This window comes from Toxorhynchites rutilus, unplaced genomic scaffold, assembly GCF_029784135.1.
Source record: "Toxorhynchites rutilus septentrionalis strain SRP unplaced genomic scaffold, ASM2978413v1 HiC_scaffold_15, whole genome shotgun sequence".
In the NCBI taxonomy this organism is placed as follows: Eukaryota; Metazoa; Arthropoda; class Insecta; order Diptera; family Culicidae; genus Toxorhynchites; species Toxorhynchites rutilus.
The window spans coordinates 91,750-113,098 of record NW_026599707.1 but is presented as its reverse complement, the minus strand read 5'-3'; the positions used below and the strand labels follow the sequence as shown (position 1 = coordinate 113,098).

General features: G+C 42.8%; 3 protein-coding genes across 4 annotated transcripts; all 3 read right to left on the bottom strand.

Moving 5' to 3' along the window:
* Window positions 1-8,631: 8,631 nt before the first annotated feature.
* LOC129781568 (probable RNA helicase armi) lies at window positions 8,632-10,764 on the bottom strand. Its single transcript, XM_055789232.1, has 2 exons — window positions 9,953-10,764; window positions 8,632-9,882 (listed from the first exon to the last, which is right to left on the bottom strand). Exon 2 carries the CDS (start codon window positions 9,294-9,296, stop codon window positions 8,799-8,801), a length of 498 nt encoding a protein of 165 aa, XP_055645207.1. The 5' UTR covers window positions 9,297-9,882; window positions 9,953-10,764; the 3' UTR covers window positions 8,632-8,798.
* Window positions 10,765-12,268: 1,504 nt separating this feature from the next.
* On the bottom strand, window positions 12,269-16,824 carry LOC129781558 (uncharacterized protein K02A2.6-like). The gene is made up of 4 exons (XM_055789222.1): window positions 16,820-16,824; window positions 16,091-16,750; window positions 15,530-16,048; window positions 12,269-15,488 (listed from the first exon to the last, which is right to left on the bottom strand). Exons 1-4 carry the CDS (start codon window positions 16,822-16,824, stop codon window positions 12,269-12,271), a joined length of 4,404 nt encoding a protein of 1,467 aa, XP_055645197.1.
* Window positions 16,825-18,745: 1,921 nt separating this feature from the next.
* LOC129781571 (uncharacterized) lies at window positions 18,746-20,458 on the bottom strand. Of its 2 annotated transcripts, XM_055789235.1 has the most exons (4): window positions 19,721-20,456; window positions 19,412-19,660; window positions 18,904-19,091; window positions 18,746-18,842 (listed from the first exon to the last, which is right to left on the bottom strand). In XM_055789235.1, the coding sequence occupies exons 1-3, from the start codon at window positions 19,841-19,843 to the stop codon at window positions 19,068-19,070; spliced, it is 396 nt and encodes a 131-aa protein (XP_055645210.1). In that variant the 5' UTR covers window positions 19,844-20,456; the 3' UTR covers window positions 18,746-18,842; window positions 18,904-19,067. The 2 variants fall into 2 exon arrangements, with proteins under 2 accessions (XP_055645210.1, XP_055645209.1); XM_055789234.1 differs by lacking the exons at window positions 18,746-18,842; window positions 18,904-19,091 and having other exon boundaries at window positions 19,160-19,660; window positions 19,721-20,458.
* Window positions 20,459-21,349: the final 891 nt, after the last annotated feature.

Below are 21,349 nucleotides of genomic sequence, written 5' to 3'. Positions count from 1 at the left end.
TATCTACGCATCGTATGTTTTTACTGTTCTATATAACCCGAGCGCGGATTCATTACAAAACTAGACACACCGGCCAGCGCATGCAGGAAATACGAAAGTGATTTACGAAACTAGAGCCTAAATATATAGAAAAGGCAACCGAAGACACTATTTTGTCTATGTGCGAGAAACTCATGCAAGTGGTTCGAAAACACACAAACACTCACATACACACATACAAATGAGCGATAGAAAAGATATTTTATCGCGTACGCGAATACAATAAAAAAGGTAGACTAAATGAAACATTCACAGTAGGTCTAACAGTGAATCGAAATCAATTATTGTCATTTACAATAAATAAATCGTATTTGAAATTACAAAAGAATATTATTGTATCGTATAGCATGGAATTAAATGCATTTTTTATCTCAATGTATTGTAATTTTTTATCGTTATCACAGAATTCTAACTTCATAATTAACATAGGATTATTTATTTCCTGTTCGTCGAGCGGTCCTCGCAGTGTTCCTCCATCCAGGCAACGATCAAGCATTGCAGGGCAGGAATTTTGCTGCTCTCCACACCGCTTCCATTTGATCTCGTCATTATCCGTTTTCCCGTCGAGACGGATATCGATTAGGAATAGCCCTCCGTGCTCCGGAGTTTCCTCCCCATCTCCACACCGGACAAAGAGGCGATCTTGTAAACATCATGCTTGCTCACCATTTGTATCGGATTTACATAGCTAAACCATCAAATTAACGCATTTTGATGATCATGAGTTGTCCAATTCAATAATGTTGTTTTGTCCACATGATTTCTATGGCAACCGCTTGGCGCGCTGCAGTTTGTTTATGTTTGTTTATGGTGTGCTTCGCGCATAGCAGAAGTATGGCTTTTCTGTGTTGATTGTGTTGAGGTGAACACTTCTAAAATGCCCAAGAAAAGGCAATATTCTGAAGAAAGCCTAAATTATGAATGAATCAATATGATGACAGTAAACTCAAGCAATGATAAATGCAACATCTAATTGTGAATTCGAATGTTTTCATTCAAAAATGGAGATTTCTAAAACCGGACAAACCATGATCATTTCTTTGGGCAAACCATGATCAGAGGTGGTCAAACCATGATCATAATTCTTCTTTAAGGAAAATCGTTAAAAAACATAAAAATTTGAATAATTTCAACACCTTATGGTAGTATTAGCAACTAGAGACTTGGGGCTTTTCAACAAACCCAAACTCGTATCGATTATGTGTTATTTTCATGAAGAAAAATCGATTTGCATTTACTAGTTACGTAAAAACACCCCAAATTGGACAAACCAAGATCATTTACCCTACTATACCGAACTTTCTATACCATATGCTAAAGCTGAAATGTCTTGCAAAATAATAATGTTGTTTTGACGTAGGACTACGTCTAACCGGAAGATATAGGGGGTGAAATGAAAATCTAGGCACGGAACAAGTAGGAAAAAATGCAAGATTTGGAACGCTTATAACTCGAGCTATCAATTGATAGGAAATATATCTACGCATCTATCATAACGAATAACATTTCATTTTTCTTGAGATAAATAATTGAATAATTGTGAAATATCAAGCATTGTCCAAATGCAATATGTGCCCATTTTTGATTGGTCCATTTTGTGCTCCTCAAATCGTACCGACTAAGACGGGCAACCAGAGCAGCAGCGAAATACAATGAAGCACGATTGGAAAGGAAAAAGAAAAAAATGAACGAAACATTGGTCGCAGTCTCACACATGCGTAATTCTCGAGCCAGCCAGTCAGCTTAAAACCCCGCTCCGCTGCCATAACGATCATTCTCATCCAAACAGTACACCACATCGTTTCGCAACACATCACATCAACAAACCAACACATGTCTGGACATGACAAAGGAGGAAAAGTGAAGAGAAAGGCAAAATCCCGCTCGAACCGTGTTGGTTTGCAATTCCCCATAGGTGTATTCGCCAATTGCTCCGCAAGGGTAGCTCGGCCGAGCGCGTTAGTCCCAGTGCACCAGTCCACCTAGTCGGCGTTATATAGTTTCGGCCGCCGAAGTGATCGAGTTAGCTGGCAAAGCTGCTCGCAACGATAAGAAAACCCACATTCAGAACAGACCATATTAGGTTCGGTGGACATCAAGACAACAACAGGCAGTTGCAGCGAGTGGCGAGTGGCAAACGCAATCGCAAAACGGCAGCAGGTAGAAGAAGGAAAAAGTTTGTTTATACAGACAACAAAGCAAAGGTAGCAAAACCAGCCACCGTAAAACACGGCGTTTTTCAGGGCAATTAAACCTTTCAAAGAAGAGTTATTAAAAGTTTTTCACAATACCAATGCATTCTAAAGTGACATAATATGACATATAATATAAACTGATTTATTTTGTTTATGCTTGTTTTTGAACTTATTGGTGGTTGGGGTCTTTCAAATTGATCATTCAGTTTTCACATACCCATGCATGGTTTCCGAATTAAAAGTGGCTTCAAATTACAACACATTGTATACAGGATGGCATTAACTAATTTTCTCGGTAGCAAGAACTGCCTTCTTTGGTTGATAACTGATGTTGAAAATTGACTGACGTTACATCTGCATTGTATAGAAAAATAACTAAGGATGATGAGCTATGTATTTCCTGCTGCTTTAATCCGAAGGTCATCCGTCCCTGTATTTACCGTTGGTTTGTCAGAACGCTTATAGCTCGTTTGTTTTTCGACAGATCGTAGACTTCGTCTCCAAAAGCTCAGATCTTTTTCATTTTTATTTACTTTGTTTGCGGAGACTACAAATCTTACAATTCATTAGTCTCCGAAACCACACTTTAAGGTACGGTAATGTGCTCACTAGTGAAATATATGATAGTGAATGAGCTGATGACCACCTATGCATTCCCTATCACAGCCATCATTTTGATTGTACGATATGTGCAAACGCCGAAAGATGCCCGGCGTTGAACATTTAATAAGTACAAAGCATTCAGAAAAAAAAAAATCAAGAATCAAGTTTGTAAAAAAAACGCAAAAACACAACAAAGGTTCTTTTCAGAACCCCCAACATGTTCATGAAGAGTAAACAGTAAACTAATCCATTTTTCAGGTAGATAGGTAGGTATTCACGTAGGAGAAGAAAATAAAACAATATATTTAAAATATATATTTAGCAAAAGCTGTCCCCTTTGTATAGTCCTACGTCACTCCGGTTATGTCCCCGACATTACTAACCCGTCTTTTTTAAATTACAGATTTGGATTGACATGAGGTGAAAGGTAAAGAAAACATTAGCAAACACAAGCGAGAATTTAGGGCCACAGGTGGTGGCCCAATACAATAAAGCTATTGACGCCGCTACAACAAGAAATCGACGCTAAAAGAGAATCACATGCAAAAAAAATTATTTTGTCAAGAAAAGTGGGATTCATGCGTGACTCCTTACGGAATTCCATAGATTGCAGTTGTGAAAATACATGAATAAGTTCATTTTCTAATAATTATATTTTTTGTAAAGCAATTTGTTTCATGATGCTATTACTATCAACCAAATTACCTACCTAAAAACAGAAAGTGGGTTATATCTATGGTATAACCGCAATGGTGACGTAGGACTATCGTTGATTCAGTGATCCTTTGTTTGAAGTTGAATCTGAATCCATTCTGAATGAATGAATAAATGAATATTTGGGGGACTTCGAAAATGAGAGCGTTACGTTGGAGGTACAAGGTTTTATGCATCCAATATTGGATACGAAAATATCCTACTGATGGGGAAAAATAATCTTCAGAAGCTATCCTGTTAATTGCGATTGATTAAAAAATCACAAAACCAAATGTATTTGGTCATAGTGTTACATGGATAGAAAACATTCAAATAAACTCTTTCACATGAATGTAATTTTAAATTCCCAGAGGAACTGGCAGATTATTTTCAGTAACTATTAGATATTTCCACATTTTCCTCGATACTGGAAGCCCACCAGTGGTTTATGCTAACTCGATAACCATTTGTTAATAGCACTTGATTGAAAAATATTTGGTCACAGTGTTACATGGATAGAAAACATCAAAATAAACTCTTTCACATGAATGTAATTTTAAATTCCCAGAGGAACTGGCATATTATTGACGTCTACCCGGAGTATATGGGGGGTAAAATGAAAACCTAAACACAGAACATGCAGGAAAAAATGAAAGATTCCGAATGCTTATAACTCGAACATTTCTTACTGGATCGGAAAGATGTTTGCATCAATTGATAGGGAATATTTCTACGCTTCTGCAATTAATAAAATGTAATTTTTCATCAGATAAACAATTGAATAACTGTAAAATGTTAAGCGTTATCTAAACGGCATAACTGCCTCATTTTGATTGGCCCGACCTACGATTTCCCTAACACAGCCATCAAACCCAAGCAGCCTTGGGTAAATCAGCATTGCAAATACATGAAAGTCGGGGGTATTTTTGTTCCGACTGAAATGTGTTTCCCTAACACAGACTTTAAATCCAAGGAGCGTGGGGAAATTGGCATTCCAAATACATGTAAGTCGGGGGCATTTTTGGTCCGACTGAAATGTGTTTCCCTAACACAGAGTTCAAATCCATGTAGCGTGGAGAAATCAACATTGCAAATACATGAAAGTCGGGTGAATTTTTGTTCCGACTGAAATGTGTTTCCCCAACACAGACTTCAGAACCAAAATGTCTGGGAAAATCGGTTCTGCAAATAAATGCAAGCTTCGAGTACTTTTGTACTCGCTTGCCTTTGTGCAAATTAGAATATGTTTCTTTAACACGGTCTCCTAAACTTAGGAATCTGGGAAAATCGTGCAGACACTAGAGACGAATGAACTTTCAAGTTTAAATCCTTTATAGTATAAAAAGTAGAAGTTGAAGTTTTTGATTCATGCAAGTCGGGGGTATCTCTGCACCCGCATTTTTTTTGCACTCCGCAAAGTGTTTTCCTAGCACGGATTATAAAAGCGGGTACGAACATAACGCTTTGGCTCGGTTATTCATTATTGTATTGAAGGATATACCTTCATATCTTCCGCTCATTGAATTTCTACGCATACCATTTGATGATTAGGCAAAATGTTGTTAACCATTTGCTGCGATAACGCCTATTCATTAAACAATATGCGTTCGACATACATGTCAAAATCGGAACTGAGTGCCTGAAGTTCATATAATCAAGCGAATTCGCGGTTCGATAAGTACGTACACTTGAGAGATGCAAACTTTAGAAACAAATGTAAAATAAAATAATCGTTTGAAAATTCTCCCGTTCACAAATTTTGTTCTAGGCATGATGCCAACCGTAAAAGGACTGTCATTAAATTTACTATCACAATGCATGAATTGACCTTACATGACATTTCACAATCTTTTTACTTACAAATCAGATATAGTGAATTCAATTGAATTCGGGAATTGTTTCATTCCATCAAAAATTTAATCAATACAAACGAATGATTGATAAGCTAAGGTAGTCCCACGTCAACCTTGCGGTTATATCATAGATATAACCCACCCATTTTTCGTCAAATTTATCTACCAGACTGTTTATTTTCACAAATTAGCCGTTTTCATGTATATTTTTCCGATTCAACTACGTGACCATCAGCTGGCCAACGCGACCCAATTTGCTAGCATGAAAACTTAATTTCTTCAAAATAAAAACAGTCATAAAAAGCAGCTAATGGAAGCTATTTCCATAAATTACCTAATTGTTTTCCTTTTTTCCTGCTAAATATCTCCTCCGTACTTCATCGGTATAGAGAAGGCAGGTCCAGCTAGACCGCCTCTCTTTCTCCGAATGGCGCAGCAGCCCAGAAGATTTACTGGTCAACCGATTGCGATGTTCGACAGCAAGTACCCCGCCCCAGGCATCGCGTTCGAGCGCAGGGGATAAACATCGAAATCAATTCACAACCTCAGCGATTCAATCAATTTTACATCTTTCTCGATGCTGAATGGTATCCAAACGGAAAGAATTCCGCGCGTGTATGTGTGTGTGTAGCGGCTGCTTCGATGGTCACCTTCTCTTCTCCTGAAGAATCGACTTCTCTGTGCTCCCTCACAGTTTCAAACAAACTGCTCGCGTTTCAGGGCAGATCTCGATCCTTCGCCGTCCAGCATCCTCAGCAACGATGTTGTCATGTCGATGTCCTCACGAAAAATGAATGCGTCTCACCACCAGAATATCGCTTAAGTATGCTTTTTGTGCGTGATTGAATCGAGAGAAGGCGTGGTTTACGATGGCAATTTGGAAGGCAAACTAGAGGGGAATGAACTCTCTGAGCTCGGAACTTTCGGCGACTGAGCAATAATCGATTGCGGGCGCATACAATATTGGATACGGAAATATCCTACTGATGGGGAAGAATAATCTTCAGAAGCTATCCTGTTAATTGTGATTGATTGAAAAATCACTAAACCAAATGTATTTGGTCACAGTGTTACATGGATAGAAAACATTCAAATAAACTCTTTCACATGAATGTATTTTTAAATTCCCAGAGGAACTGGCAGATTATTTTCCGGATCTTTCTCGATGCTGAATGGCATCCAAACGGAAAGAATTCCGCGCGTGTATGTGTGTGTAGCGGCTGCTTCGAGATCTTCCCGGGGAACCGTTTGTGGCATCACTCTCCTCCTGATGGATTCATGTCTGACCTAAGGTGCACAAACAGGCTCTTGGTGACACCGTTCATCAGCGCTTTCATGATAAACGAAGAGCTTCACCACAACAGCGACAACATGCTCCAATCGCTGTTCAATTAGAACTGAGTGGATTTCCGAGCGGCGCTCGCTTATATACCGATTGGTGATTTCAATAGCCTGTTTTGAAAGCAATTTTAAGACTATTGAAACAAGTTTTTGGATCAAAAAGTAACATGTATAGAATGCGTAGACATTTTATCTTTCGAATGAAGTGTTTATCATGGGGGTCTCCGTAGCCACATTGGTTGCGCGTTCGCTTAGTAAGCGATCGATCGTGAGTTCAAAACTCAGGGCCCTCATTGACCATCTTTGTGTTGTTACAGAATAGCTACGTCCACGCAACAATCATCAGCGATGGAGATCGATCCACGGTCGAAATAAGATCGATTCATCCATACATCTGCTCTGCTCTGCAAGAAACATCGGGATGCTGTTCTATAAATAACTCAACAATGGATCAACGACTGTCTCCGCTGTCCAGTCTTAACTGGATAATGGAAGAACAGACAGAAAACTCTTACGCCTAAATGGCTACTGTGTAAATGTGTACCATTTGTAATGGTATAGAAAGGAATACTCTAACGCCAAATAAAAAATGGCAACTGTGTAATGTGCTAATTATAGATATGATAAATATGTGACATGTACACGATTAAAATTCGGCTCTGTTACAGCTAAAATGCTAATGAGCCTTAAATAAATAAATGGGATAAAAAAAAAGTGTTTATCATACCATTTCGTTCAGTTGTTTAGGAGCTATTAACGCTCAAAATCTCGGTCTCGGGCGTAACGCTTTCGTTTTCGAAACTTTGATTTTACACCCCGGTATAGAAATGAAAGACGTAGTCCTACGTCAAAATTGCTTATTCCTGCTAGCGTACATTAGTACGTGTTACTTTTGTCAGCAATTTTCTTTTTTATTGCTATACTATACCAAACTTTCTCTACCATATGCTGAAGCTGAAATGTCTTGCAAAACAAAAATTATTTTTTTAAATTACAGATTTGGATTGACATGAGGTGAAAGGTAAAGAAAACACTAGCACACAACAAGCGAGAATTCAGGGCCATATGTTGTGGCCCAATACAATGAAGCTATTAACGCCGCTGCAACAAGAAATCGACGCTGAAAGAGAATTACATGAAAAAGAATGTTTTGCTAAAAAAAGTGGAATTAATGTGTGACTCCTTACGGAATTCCATAGATTGCATTTGTGAAAATACATGAAAAGATTCATTTTCTAATAATTATATTTTTTGTAAAGCAAATTGTTCCATGATGTCATTTTTATTACACATCCATGCATGCATTACGCCTATTAAGCTTCATTCGTTGAGGAAATATCAGTTTCGAATATCTCGAATTACATATGAAATTTGAAATTTTGCTCGCAATGTGATAGTGATAGGGATTGTATCGAATCCTCGATTCGATTTATATAATAGGGACCATAATTCCAGATTCATGCCTTATCTCACAGGAGGCCAATCGTGACATCGTGACTGTTTCCCGATTGTGACTTTTCTTGGAGACCTGCATCTTCTTCTTGAATGGCGTTAACGTTCCCTGTGGAACTTTTGCTGTCTCAACGTATGCATTAATTAGCGTCATTTAATAATACTTAATTGAGATTTCTTAGGCCAAATAACACGCCTTGAATGTAGACAAGCTCTAGAATACGCGTGACCACAGTGCAAGTCGAAGGAAATTTCTTTGACGAAAAATCCCCCGGCCAGAACGGGAATCGAACCCGAACACCCGGCATGATAATGTGAGACGCTAACCACTCGGCCACGACCTGCACCTGCAATGCTCATTTTGTTTAGAGACAGTTCCCCCGTCGCAAGACAAATTCATAGATTTTCGGAATTGAAAAACTGTAAAGTCGTTTTTAAGATATTATTCGCTGTGCTTTAAAATTAATCTCATTTATTTTATTTGTTTCAAACATAAAAATTAAATTCAGAAATGATACATCTCATAATAATACGATACACTGCAGTTCGTTCGAGGTATTCGGATGTAGCATATACGAACCCGCGTTTATAAGTAATCAAACTCCAACCGTTACACAATAGTTCACTCCTCCTTGTGTGCGTCGCCATTCAGCGCTGGCTCCGTGGGATCAATATGCTCGGGAAGATCGCACCCACAGTACGAACCGGAATTAATCGCCCTGAACAACAGATTTCGCCAGTGTTTGTCCGCTGACAGCAGATGAGGGCTACCGAAGATCAAAAGCAGCGCCCGTGCACGGGAGATGGCCACATTCAAGCGCTTTGGGCTGGCAATGAAACCAAGTGCATGCTGCAGGTCGCTTTGCAGCAGCGATTTCGAAGTTCGCACAGTAGATATAATAATCACCATACGCTCCTGGCCTTGGAATTCCTCCACGCTTCCGATTTTTGGTTTCTGCAAATTACTTTCATCCAGAATGCGCCGAATTGTCTTGACCTGCTGTTGGTACGGTGTGATAATGCCAATGTCTTCCGGTCGAACGCCTTTCTTGTAGAGCTTCAGCAGGAAGTTCGGACATGATCCGGGGCACCCCGACGTTCGTTCGATGCTTGCTGGCATCGGGCAACTGGAAGCACCACCGGCAAGTTTCCAACACAAACAGCACCGATTAGTCCCAAACGCTGCTCAACTTTCAGTTTCACTAACGACGCTCACACTGTCGCCTTCATTCGATCCTGGTAAAGGAACAAGATCTCGAAGTTTTCTGGCTTTAAAATATCGGCCTACCGCATGCGACGATCCAAACAAGTTGAAACGTACCAGAAAATCCAGAACTGGCCACATTCACCGACCAAAGCCACACGGACAACTGTTTTCGAAAGGTGAATAAAAATTTCGCACAGGACTTGTTACTCCAACCAGACACCGCAACATCTCCAACTGTGGCTACGATCGATGTAACTTCTCTATCTCCTCCCTTTGCTGGCCGCGTTCGGGCATGATCCAGAGCCGTCTAACGGTCGTTCGGTGCCTGCTGCCATTGGGAAATTGGGTGGGGCCCAGGCAAGTACATACCCCATATCTCAATCCAATGAACGCAGAAGTTGATCCACTTAACCTTCCAGAAACTCACTTTCCGGATGATTCAGATATCAGCTCTATCTCCGAAGAACCGGCCACCAGCGATGGTTTCCGTGTTCTGCTACTACAATGGAACATTCGAAGCATATGGAATAACGTGGATGAGCTACTCATTCTAGTAAGGAATCAACTACCTGTCGTGCTCTGCCTCCAGGAATCCAACTTTGTACCAACTTTGGATCCTAGCTCGAAAACTGGTATGAGTTTTTCGTCTACTCTTCCGGATCATTCCGAAATCGTCAGGGTCTAGCTGTTCTTGTAGTCCTATGCTGTGTTCCACATTCACAGATTCATCTGGACACCAATATCCCGGCTGTGGCTGTAGAGATTCGGTCACCTATTAAATTGACAATCGTCTGCGTATACAACAACACACACAGTGCTCTGCGCATTTCGGAAGCACTGATGGGTATTTCCGAACAGATTTCTGAACGATCTATGTTTGCCGGTGATTTCAACGGCAGACATTTTTCCTGGGACAACCTTGGATTTGAATTTGCATCGAGCTTCAATATCCCTCTACCACAAGTGGCATATTGTGGAAACATTTCAATCGCCTAACAGGAAGACGAGATAATAGAATCCCTAAGATTGATCTACATGGTGTTCTTGTTGAAGATCCGTCAGCTATCGTGTTAGTACTTGGAAAGCATTTTTCCTTAAATTCGAGTTCTCGCAGCTATCCGCTGGATTTCTGGAAAGAGGAAATTTCCCAAAAAACATCCACTAGTTCGTTACTCCACCAAGTAACCCCACAATGGATGTTGATTTCAACATGGAGGATTCGCTCTGGAAAAAAGCAAAGGAAAGTCCGCCGGCCCGGATGAAATCACATATCAAATGTTGCGTCGTTTACCATTCATAACCAAAGAAGTTCTTCTACACGGGTATAACACTAGCTGGTAGCGAGGAGAATACCCAGCAGAATGGCGTGAGTTAATTATAATCCCTATATTAAAGAGTAACAGATTGTCAAGTGATATCAACTATCGACCGCCTCACTGACCTCGTGTGTGGGTAAGGTATTTGAAAGAATGATGAACCACAGAGTGATTCAACACTTGGAAAGTACAGCTCGACTCGCCAACGAACAACATGCCTTTCGCCCAGGCAGGGGAACTACAACTTATTTCAACGAGCTTAAGGAATCTATCGAAGAGATCATTGAGAGAAACGAACATATGGATATCGCTATCCTTGATATCGTAAAAACTTACGACCGAGCATGGAGGCCGCTTATTTTTTACGATTTTACGATATCGTAAAAACTTACGACCGAGCATAGAGGCCGCATTGCGCATTTCGAAACGAGTAACTCGTTTCGAGAAAATTCGAACTCAAATCGAAATGGTTTTAGTATTATGTATATTTTTCAAGTTCATATTTTCGGTGTACTAGATTTAGAGCAAAATTTGTCTCGTAAAAAAATGTAAAATTTTTGGTTTCCTAAACAAAGCTGGTCAAAGGCATGTCAAAATGGTCGAAACGAATAAAAATCACTCGTTTCGAAATGCGCAATGTCACCCCAGGTCTGTAAAACCGGCTTAGGTCACAAAGTTTTTCGGTTTGGTCGACAAAATCTCGATACTAGCACATTTAGAGTATCTGTAGGTGGAAAAACCTCTCCACCAACGATTCAAGAGAATGGAGTACCACAAGGCGGGGTCTTTTCACCCACTCTTTCCCTGTTGGCTGTCAATCCCGCTTTCGATATTCCGTTATCCCGGCGTGTCCTCAGTGGCTACGCAGATGATTTTAAAATTTCGTGTTCAAGCAAGTATACGGCAGTTGCCCGTAAGCACCGGCAACGTAACATCGAGACGTTAGACAAGTGAGCGACATCGGTTGGTTTCACAATCAATTCTTCTAAAAGCACGATGATACATATCTGCAACAAAAAACGCCATCGTTTCAACCGAATACCGAAGGTTAAATTACGAAACTCTGTGATCCAGAAGGTTAGCTCAATAAGAATTCTAGGTGCTTGGATAAATCGTCGAAGGACAGCAAAAACGCATGTTGCAAAGACACGAAACGACTTGCGACTACGGCTCAACATTATCAAAGCGATCCGATGGTGGGTTTTGTACCGCGGGACCCTGGACTTGCACTGGGACAATATCACGACAGGGTTAATGAAACGCGCACGGTACAATAAATAAAAACAAACTTTATTCACGACATGACTAAACGATACATTTCACTATGGACGATAAACAATGACTCTGTCCACAACAATAACAATGTAAACAACAACAAGTGACAACCACATTAAAAACACATATATGCGCATCTCCAGCATCGCTCAGTGACAGTCATGCTGTCGCACGCGAGCCCTGCGGTCTGAGCTGCGTCGGATGAATAACGTATCCGAGCGCGGCAAAATAGGGTTGTCCACAACATCTCCCCTCTTAATAGAGGTGGTACGGATCAAACTTTACTGGCGGTCTTCATAGTGGTGAAGAGCGCCTAGGGATGTCTACAGCTAGTTCTACTTCGACAGCGGACTCGAACTCTGTCGATGTTGGCGTTGTTGTTGTTGATGATGACGATGCTGATGACGGGACGAACGCCGAGACCTCATGACGTGGCGTAGACGTTGCAAGAGTCGGCCCGGAACCTACCATGGTTCTCTCAGCACTGGAGACAGGCTCTGGTGAAGATAGACCTGGTGATTGGCTTGGGAGATCCCAGGCATCCAGCAAAATGTCCAGCGGCAGCGAATGTTGGTTTAAGGTGGCATGTACAGTGGGTTGCTTCGGTATCGCGCCAGCAGCAAGGCGACTCCGAAGTTGGTTGATATGCGAGCGTAGCATTCGGCGATCTTCGACCCACACGTTGTACATAACGTCTCCGATCTTCTCGACGACGACACCAGGAGCCCACTTCCAACCGGTATGACCATGTAGTTTGGCGTACACGGTCTCGTTTCGGTTGAAGGACCTCGGTTGCTTGCGGTCATCGTCGGTTGGCACTGGGACACGTACCGGTGGTGGACGCAGAAGCTCGAGACACGTTCGGATTTTGCGACCAAACATGATCTCAGATGGCGACTTCTGATCCGGCAGAGCACGACTGGGCGTGCTTCGGTACGTCAGCAAGAAGACATCCAGTGCTTCTTCAATGGATCCTCTCCCCTCTCGGATTTTCTTGACGGCTCGCTTGAAGGTATCCACGAATCGTTCCGCCTGGCCATTTGATTGTGGATGAAACGGTGCTGTCGTGAGGTGCTCGATGCCATTGGAAGCGCAGAAATCGGCAAATTCGGTGCTGGTAAACTGGGTACCGTTGTCACTGACCAAGGTTACGGGCATACCCAGCCGCGCGAACAACGCACGCAAGATGCTGATGGTCGCAGCAGAGGTGATGCGGGTCGTTCGGATGATCTCGGGCCACTTAGAGAACGAATCGATAGCGAGCAGGTAGTAGTCGCCTTCGATTGGACCGGCGAAGTCGACGTGGACGCGTTGCCACGGAGCGGTCAATTTGGGCCACGGCACCGGTGGAGAGTGAGGAGGTGATCGAGCTACAGACGCACACTGCTGGCATGCCTTGACGAAGCTGACGATGTCAGCATCCAACGTAGGCCAGTACACGTAGCTCCTAGCGATGGCTTTCATTCGCTGCATGCCCGGATGGCCACGGTGCAGCTGTTCGAGGCACCGTTTCCGATGCAGCGACGGAATGACGAGTCGTTCGGCAAACAAAATACACCCATCCACCACAGAGAGCGATTCCTGCCTTGATTGGAACCGGCGAAGTTCTGACCCATCGAGTGTTGACTGGGGCCAGCCGTTCTGAACGTAGCGGTGGACTTGACGGAGCAGCGGATCTGCTTGGGTGCTTTGCGCAACGACTATGAAATTGAGAGGCAACACTTTAACCGTATTAGTTACTACTGACCTAATATCCTCTTCCAGATTGAGACTCGCGATGACGTAGTCCTCTTCAGGCTTGATGTGCTGGTCGATCAACCGGGAGAGCAGGTCTGCGTTGCCGAACTTCTCAGTGGACACGTACTCGATTTCAAAGTCGTAGAGCAGCAAGTTGAGGGCGAGGCGTTGCAGGCAGTTCGCAGTGTACACTGGAATTCCCTTCTTAGAGCCGAAGATACGAAGCAGCGGGCGATGATCGGTTTGCAAACGGAAGTGCCGTCCGAAGAGCATTTTGTGGAACTTCGTGACGGCGAAGATGATGGCCAGACCTTCGCGATCGGGCTGACTGTAGGCCTGTTCTGCCTTCGTGAGCGCCCTGGATGCATGTTGGACCACCTTGATGGTTCCATCTGGGAACCTATGGCTAATGGTAGCCCCAAGTCCAACGGATGAAGCGTCAGCAGAAACGATGATTTCCCGCTTCGGATCGTAGTGTGTGAGGAGAAGATCCGACGAGTGAATCTGCTTGAACCGGTCGAACGCTTTCTGGCACTCCGGACTCCAGCTGAACTTCGTCTCCACCTTGAGGAGATTGTCGAGCGGGTAGCGTAGCATGCGCATGTTGGGGACGAACTTGCCGTAGTAGTTGATGGCCCCCAAAAACGATCGCACACCGGATACATCGGCTGGAGGCGGCAGCTTGGTGATCGCCTCGATTTTCGCCGGATCTGGTCGCAACCCGCGACTGTCGATGATGTGCCCCAAGTATCGGATTTGCTGCTTGCGAAACAAACACTTGTCAACACGAATCGTGAATCCGAAATCTTGGATTCGCTTCAGGACACCCCGTAGATTGAGGTCGTGCTCCTCTTCAGTTTCTCCGCCGACGATGACGTCATCGAGGTAGCCAGAAGTGCCCTTCAGTCCGGCTAACATTGTGTCGATGAGCTGCTGAAATGCGCCAGGCGCGATCTTCAAACCCGGCGGCAGGCGGTTGTAGAGGTAGAGACCACGATGCGTATTGATCGTCAGCAAACTACGGTACTGCTCGTCAACTTCCACCTGTAAGAAGGCGTCGGACAAATCTATCTGGCTGAAGATCTTACACTTAGCCAGCTTGGCGAAGATGTCATCCGGAAGTGGAAGTGGATACTGCTGTGATTGGAGAGCTGCATTCAGACCCGTTGAGTAGTCTCCGCAAATCCTGATGGAGCCATTGGACTTGCGGACTACGACGATCGGAGCGGCCCACTCCGAATAATCGACCGGGGTGATGATGTCCAATTTCTCTAACCGGTCGAGCTCGCGATCAACGGTATCATACATAGCGTAAGCTACCGGACGCTTCGGACAGAAGACGGGTCGAACGTTTTCTTTCAACTCCAACTTCAATTTTGTTCTGGTGCACAAGCCGAGCTTCTCGCTGAAGACCTCTGGAAAAGACGACTTGAGTGCACCTGTCGACACTGGCGTTCCAGACACGTGGCAGCAGAAGGTGTCCATAGGGACGGCCCAAAGGTTGAAACTGTCGACCAAATCGGATCCGAGTAACAGCAGCTGCTTCTCGGTTACACGGATGAGCTCACGTCGTGTACTGCTTCCGATGGTGACGTCGCACTCGAACTCCCCATCGAGCGATAGTATGCTGCCAGATGCCGTCTTCGCCTTCACCGTTGCTGACGATAACGCAGGACTGCCAATGCTCCGCCAAATCTCCCTGCTAATGACGGTGATGTCTGAGGCGGTATCGAGTTGCAGGCGAATTTTTGTTCCAGAAAAGCCCACGGAGACATATCTGCGTCGTTGCTGCACACTGCACACATCGACTACCACCACCTTGGCGGACACTGGTTGCTTCCTGCGCCTCCTTCCAGTTTTTCGGGGTATGGCACCGGCACTGGTTTGGATTCGGTGTCACTGGAAGGATGTTTCGGTGACTCACGGTCACGCTTTTCGTACCGCTTCCCACCAAATTTTCTTATCGCTTGTACTTGGTCGTACGTGGACGGAGATTCGATCATGGCGCTGTCGTGCTTCAGGTTGTACAGCCGCTGGCACTCCTCCGAAAGTTGCTCCAACGTCACGTCATTTCTCTCTTCTATTTTCGTGAGGAGGCGGGTGCGAATCTCGACGTCGTTCTCCGATTTTAAACCACACACGTAGACCAAGCACTTGAATTGCTCCTCCGAGAGCTTACCCAGCTCAAACTCCACGCAAGCCTTGTTTACGCGGCAAGCGAATGCCACATGGTCCTCTGCAGGATTTTTCGCTATCTGCAGGCATCGGTAGCGACGGCTGATCACCGATTCTTTTGCTCCGAACAGGCTCTTGAGCTTGGCCACTGTTTCCAGGAAGCTAAAATTTTTCGGAAGTTTAGGCAGAATGTAACTCACATACCGTTCGTGCTCCGATGCACCCAGCTTTCGCAAAAGAAGACGACCTTTTGCTTCACCGTCCAATCTAGCAGCATCCTTCTCGAAGAGATCGTCGTATCTCGAGTACCAAGCCGCAAACGTCACGTTGGAGTCGGCCTCGAACCGGAATTCCTTGATGTTGCCGGCCGAAGAGTCAAGGATCTGTTCCGGATTCGGTGGTACCTGCACGTTGATTGACGATGCGATCGTACGGAGAAAGCGTTCATGCTTCTCATCACTTTGCTGCTGCTGTTGAATCAGTTGGGTCATCATCTCTCGGTGCTGCTTCTGCATCATTTGCAAAATTTGCACGAACACATCGCTACCGACCTGTGCTTGCGGTTGGTGGGGCGGGAAAGGCGCGTACTGCTGTGATTGGGCGGCAGAGACGGGAATAAACTGCTGCTGATAGTGGACCGCCGACACGGGGATAATCGGCTGGTTTTGTTGCCGTTGATTGTTTATCACACCCGTGGGGTCAACACTATTCTGCCCGTCGTCGTTGCTCGCAATCGCACTTTCACTCCACTTTCTTTTCTTACGCGCGGGGGGCGAAATGTTCAGTGTGTTTTTCCGACGGTGAAAAACAACACACTCGCGATTACTCGTCGCCACTTTTATACCGCGGGACCCTGGACTTGCACTGGGACAATATCACGACAGGGTTAATGAAACGCGCACGGTACAATAAATAAAAACAAACTTTATTCACGACATGACTAAACGATACATTTCACTATGAACGATAAACAATGACTCTGTCCACAACAATAACAATGTAAACAACAACAAGTGACAACCACATTAAAAACACATATATGCGCATCTCCAGCATCGCTCAGTGACAGTCATGCTGTCGCACGCGAGCCCTGCGGTCTGAGCTGCGTCGGATGAATAACGTATCCGAGCGCGGCAAAATAGGGTTGTCCACAACAGTGGGGATACAAGGAACCCTACTGAATATGGGGAATGCTACTATAACCTCGAAATTTATCTATGGAATCGAACTATTCAACCCTACGGACCTTCAGGGCCTACGACCAGTTTACAACTGCTTTTTACGTGTGTCATCTGGTGCAATCAGATCATCTCCTATTCTTTCTCTCTACACCGAATGTGGAGTTCGTGATTTCACCTCAGTAGTATGTCGCACTCTGGTTCACCGTGCTTGTCGCACTCTCGAGCGTTCAAACAAAACTTCATCCGGAATGTTCGAAGAAGCAGGGAGACGTTTTTTCAGAACTAATCTCCGAACAGCTTCCTTCCCCTATCAAGGTCCTTAGAATTCTATCCAGACCATGGAATGTTTCCCCGGTGCGAGTAGATTGAACTATCAACAGTCTTTACAAAACGGGTCAGGCAAAAGAAATCGCTCGCATGAGCTACTTGGAACTTACAGTAGCCACAAACTGATGTTCACTGACAGTTCAGCAGCAGATTATCGTATTGGATTTGAAGTCGCGGGAGTCGAACACCCTCTTTGTCGTCACACACAGCACAGCACAGGCAGCGGCCTTATCATGCAGAATTAGCAGAGCAGATGGTCCTACGGCAATTTTTTCGTCTTCAGCCAGTGCACTTCTTGCAAGTGGCAAACAGCAAACACCCGTTCATTCAAGCAACGGTAACTCACGCTATGAATAAGGCGATCACACTTGTTTGGGTTCCCAGTTATGTCGGCATTAATGGAAATGAACACGCAGACTGACTGGCTAACGTTGGGAGATATACATGGATCTGAGACACCAGCATTCCTTCCGAAGATATCTTCAGAAATGTTGATTATCAGCTAGAGCATCATCAGCAGATCATCTGGAACCAGACAAATACAAAACTTCGGGAAGTAAAACACTATCAAACGCTGGAAGAACCGACCCGACAGAGTGGAACAACGAGTTCTTACTCGTTGTAGAATAGGACACACAAAATTAACGCATTGGTACTTGTTCGATCAAACTGAATAGTCAGTTGGTATCACCTTCGGAGTTCAGCTGACTATTAAACACATGCTGGCCGAATGTAGAGCCTACGAAGAACAACGACAACAATTTCGTCAATCTCATTCTCTGCACGACATTCTATCTCAAGAACCGATAATGAAACAAAACTTATAAAATTTTTGAAGACCACTGGGTTACTTAATCAGCTTTAGATGTTATAGCGTGGCAAAAGCCTTAAGCCTCTTAAAATCTAATGAATAAAGTCAACGGAACACGAAACTTAATTCCGGAAACGTGAAATCCAATTTATGTGGATGTCACTGCTTCAGCCATCATTTCCGGAGATGGTTAATCAAACCTTCTTTGGAGGAACTTAAACTATTTTCTCGATTGGTCCATGACTGCGCAGTTTGCGCCCAATCTAAACACATCCCAGTATCCATTATTCGTCGAAGGCCACCTAAACCTGAACCATGGTGGAATGAGCAGAGTGCCAAGCTTTATGTTGAAAAATCGAATGCACTTAAAGCTTTCCTAAAATATTGAGTCATCGTCAATTTTAAAACTTTCCTAAAACTTGAGACTAAGTTTGAAGACTTTATAAAAGGGTGTTCGATTGTACTAGTGCAGAAAATTGTAACAAATCGGCTCTAGAGTATAAATTAAATTAGTTTATTACAAATTAATTAATTTATTCATTCTACAACAAAAGATGTTAAAAAATATTAAATCTAAATCGTGACTTGGTCATCTCTTGTTTTTTTTTAAACGGGAATTGCCTTGGTTTGATCTGACCTATGAAAAATGGAAAAAATTACTACAAATTTGTTTTTTTTATTCTGGAAAAAGAACTCACGTCATATCTTGTGTCATCTACTCATAGCTAGCTCATTTCTCAGTGTTGTAGTCAAGAAGAGTCCCCTCGAAAGCTCATATGTATTTGATGCAATGTAAGAATGAATAAATATTAATAAAATCTTCATCGGAAAACAAAAGAAGAACAATCAAATAATTGAAAAATCAGTAGTGTATTGATAAAAGAAGCTGAAATAAGAAAAAAAACAACTATGAAACTCAGCAACACAAAGTAACATAATAAAATCCAACAGAATACGGAATACAACAACGGTATAAATAAGGTAAATCTAAATACTAATAAAAAACATCCAAATACTAAAGGAAAAAATAAATCATCAAAATATATCAAACAAAACACAACTTGAAATAATAACAAAAATTGAAGATAACACACAAAAACACTCCCAATTATGTTTATGATAGAAGATTTAAACAAAGAGCGACTGCGCCACTTCTCCTGCAACAACCAGCAGCATTTTCAAACAACAATACTTAAATAGTCTTACCCCTTTTGCTGCTGTTTTTAGCCGTTGATTCTCCTGCCGCAATCTGGAGTTTTCCACTCTCATTTTTTGAAGCTCCCATTCAGCCTTCAGCTTCCGAAAATATACCTCGTCGATCTCGGAAATGTTTATCGGCTCCCAGTCGTACGGGTCGTCTCCAGTATCCTCTATGTCTTCATAGAACAACGGCGGAAAATTTTCGTCCTCAATCAAGCTCTCTTCAGGATCTATCTCGTTCGCGGTTGGAATAGTCTGTAAGAAAATAAGATTTCATTTTAACACTGCTACACACTCTTACACGATTTTACTCACCTTGCTTGGAAAACGAACTTTCCCTCCCGATTCCGCTTTACCTCCAATTGCTTGGGTGGCCCGATAGCCTCTCGGAACCCTCAAGCCGGTCGGAATTCGGGATGTAACGCTCGTTCGGTCCATCTTGGTGCTGAGTGAAATTTCTTCTTGCTTCTCTCTTGCAATTTCAAACAGCAGTGACAAGTATTGTTGTGTGCACCTACCAAGTAGACTGCTTGGATCGAAATCAGAGTGGGAGAATGGAAACCGGCCTACTTTTGTACCATTTTCATTTTGACATATGCAAATTGCAATGTATTATATGATTTGTTGAGATTTCTATGAAGATCGAATATCTACTAGTGATTAAATTTGGAAAATTATTCGATGTTATGCTGGAATAATATTGAAATATCAGTAAATTACGTCGCGTGTAGACTTGTTATTAAACGCTTCGTATATTTGTGTACTTAACAAGCGATTCCAGTTGCGCGGTTGATTTGGGTGAAAAAATATTCTGAATATAAAAGATAGTGATTAAGTACTGTGGATAATGCGAAAATTAGATTCAGAATTAATATTCAATTTTCGTCCGGTTCATCCTGGAGCACTGCTGGATAGACAATATGTTTTTCAAATTCAAATAGACTAAGAAGCATCTGTTGGGATCATTGGGATGTGACAACAGGAAATGATGCGAGACAGATTACATACGACAAAAAACGTGCGAAAAAGATCGTGAGGCAGCTGGAACCGTTGCCCAACGAGGACTAATGCCCAGGAAGGTTCTCATGTGTATTCAAGTGGAACTGGAAAAGTATGACTTATTAAGGGTTGCCACACATAAAATTTGAATCATTGCTGTCAATCGCTGGAACCCAGTTATTGATTAAAAACGGCCAATATTCACCGACAGGACAGAACGGAACACAAAAAATGCATTCCCAGACAATCTTTGAGAGCGTTTAAGAGAGCAACCATGGATAACGGCTATTACTACAGGATAACTTCGATATAACGTACATTTTACTTTCAAAATTGTGCGTTGTATCGAATTGTACGCTATATCGAAGCATAATAAAGAACTCAGAAACGTAGCTTATATTACTTTGTTGTGTTGCTATTGGAGTAAGGTTAATGAATAGATTCAACTAGAAGATGAAGGCAACCTTTCTCATGATGTTTCCCTTCGTACTGTTGATTGAAATTTGATTCATTTAGAATTCGGAATCACAAAACAATTGTACTTCGGGATTGATTAAAAGTAAAAATCAAGCTTTAGTATCAAACTACAGATAATTTATTGTTCTTTCAGAAAAACAATATTCAAAAAATTATTCCTTTGGACTTTGAAAATCTGTACGTTATATCGAGGTAAAATGTACGTTATAACGAGGGTACGTTATATCGAAGTTTCCCTGTACCATCCTCCTTTTTTTGGGCTTTGGAACATGCTATTATTAATTCCGTCATTCGCAGGCGAAGTCTGATTATATACAACGTAAAACGTAAACAACGATTCTTCGCAGCGGGAGAAAAACAATGGCTACTAACTTGCGATATCCTAACCTAATATCCTATGCTACTAAGGAGACTAGAGCTTCCCTATTCCTCACTTGTCTGAGATACGTTTCAATGTGCTAAGATGCA

Bases quoted from the DNA above. Each gene is read 5' to 3' on its own strand.
- LOC129781558 (XM_055789222.1), bottom strand. The intron at 16,049-16,090 runs GTATGTGAGTTA...GAAAAATTTTAG, and splicing joins GGTGCATCGGAGCACGAACG to CTTCCTGGAAACAGTGGCCA. The intron at 15,489-15,529 runs GTGGTGGTAGTC...GCAACGACGCAG, and splicing joins AGCAACCAGTGTCCGCCAAG to ATATGTCTCCGTGGGCTTTT.
- LOC129781568 (XM_055789232.1), bottom strand. From the start codon at position 9,296: ATGCCAGCAAGCATCGAACGAACGTCGGGGTGCCCCGGATCATGTCCG.
- LOC129781571 (XM_055789234.1), bottom strand. From the start codon at position 19,843: ATGGACCGAACGAGCGTTACATCCCGAATTCCGACCGGCTTGAGGGTT. The intron at 19,661-19,720 runs GTGAGTAAAATC...ATTTTCTTACAG, and splicing joins AAGTTCGTTTTCCAAGCAAG to ACTATTCCAACCGCGAACGA.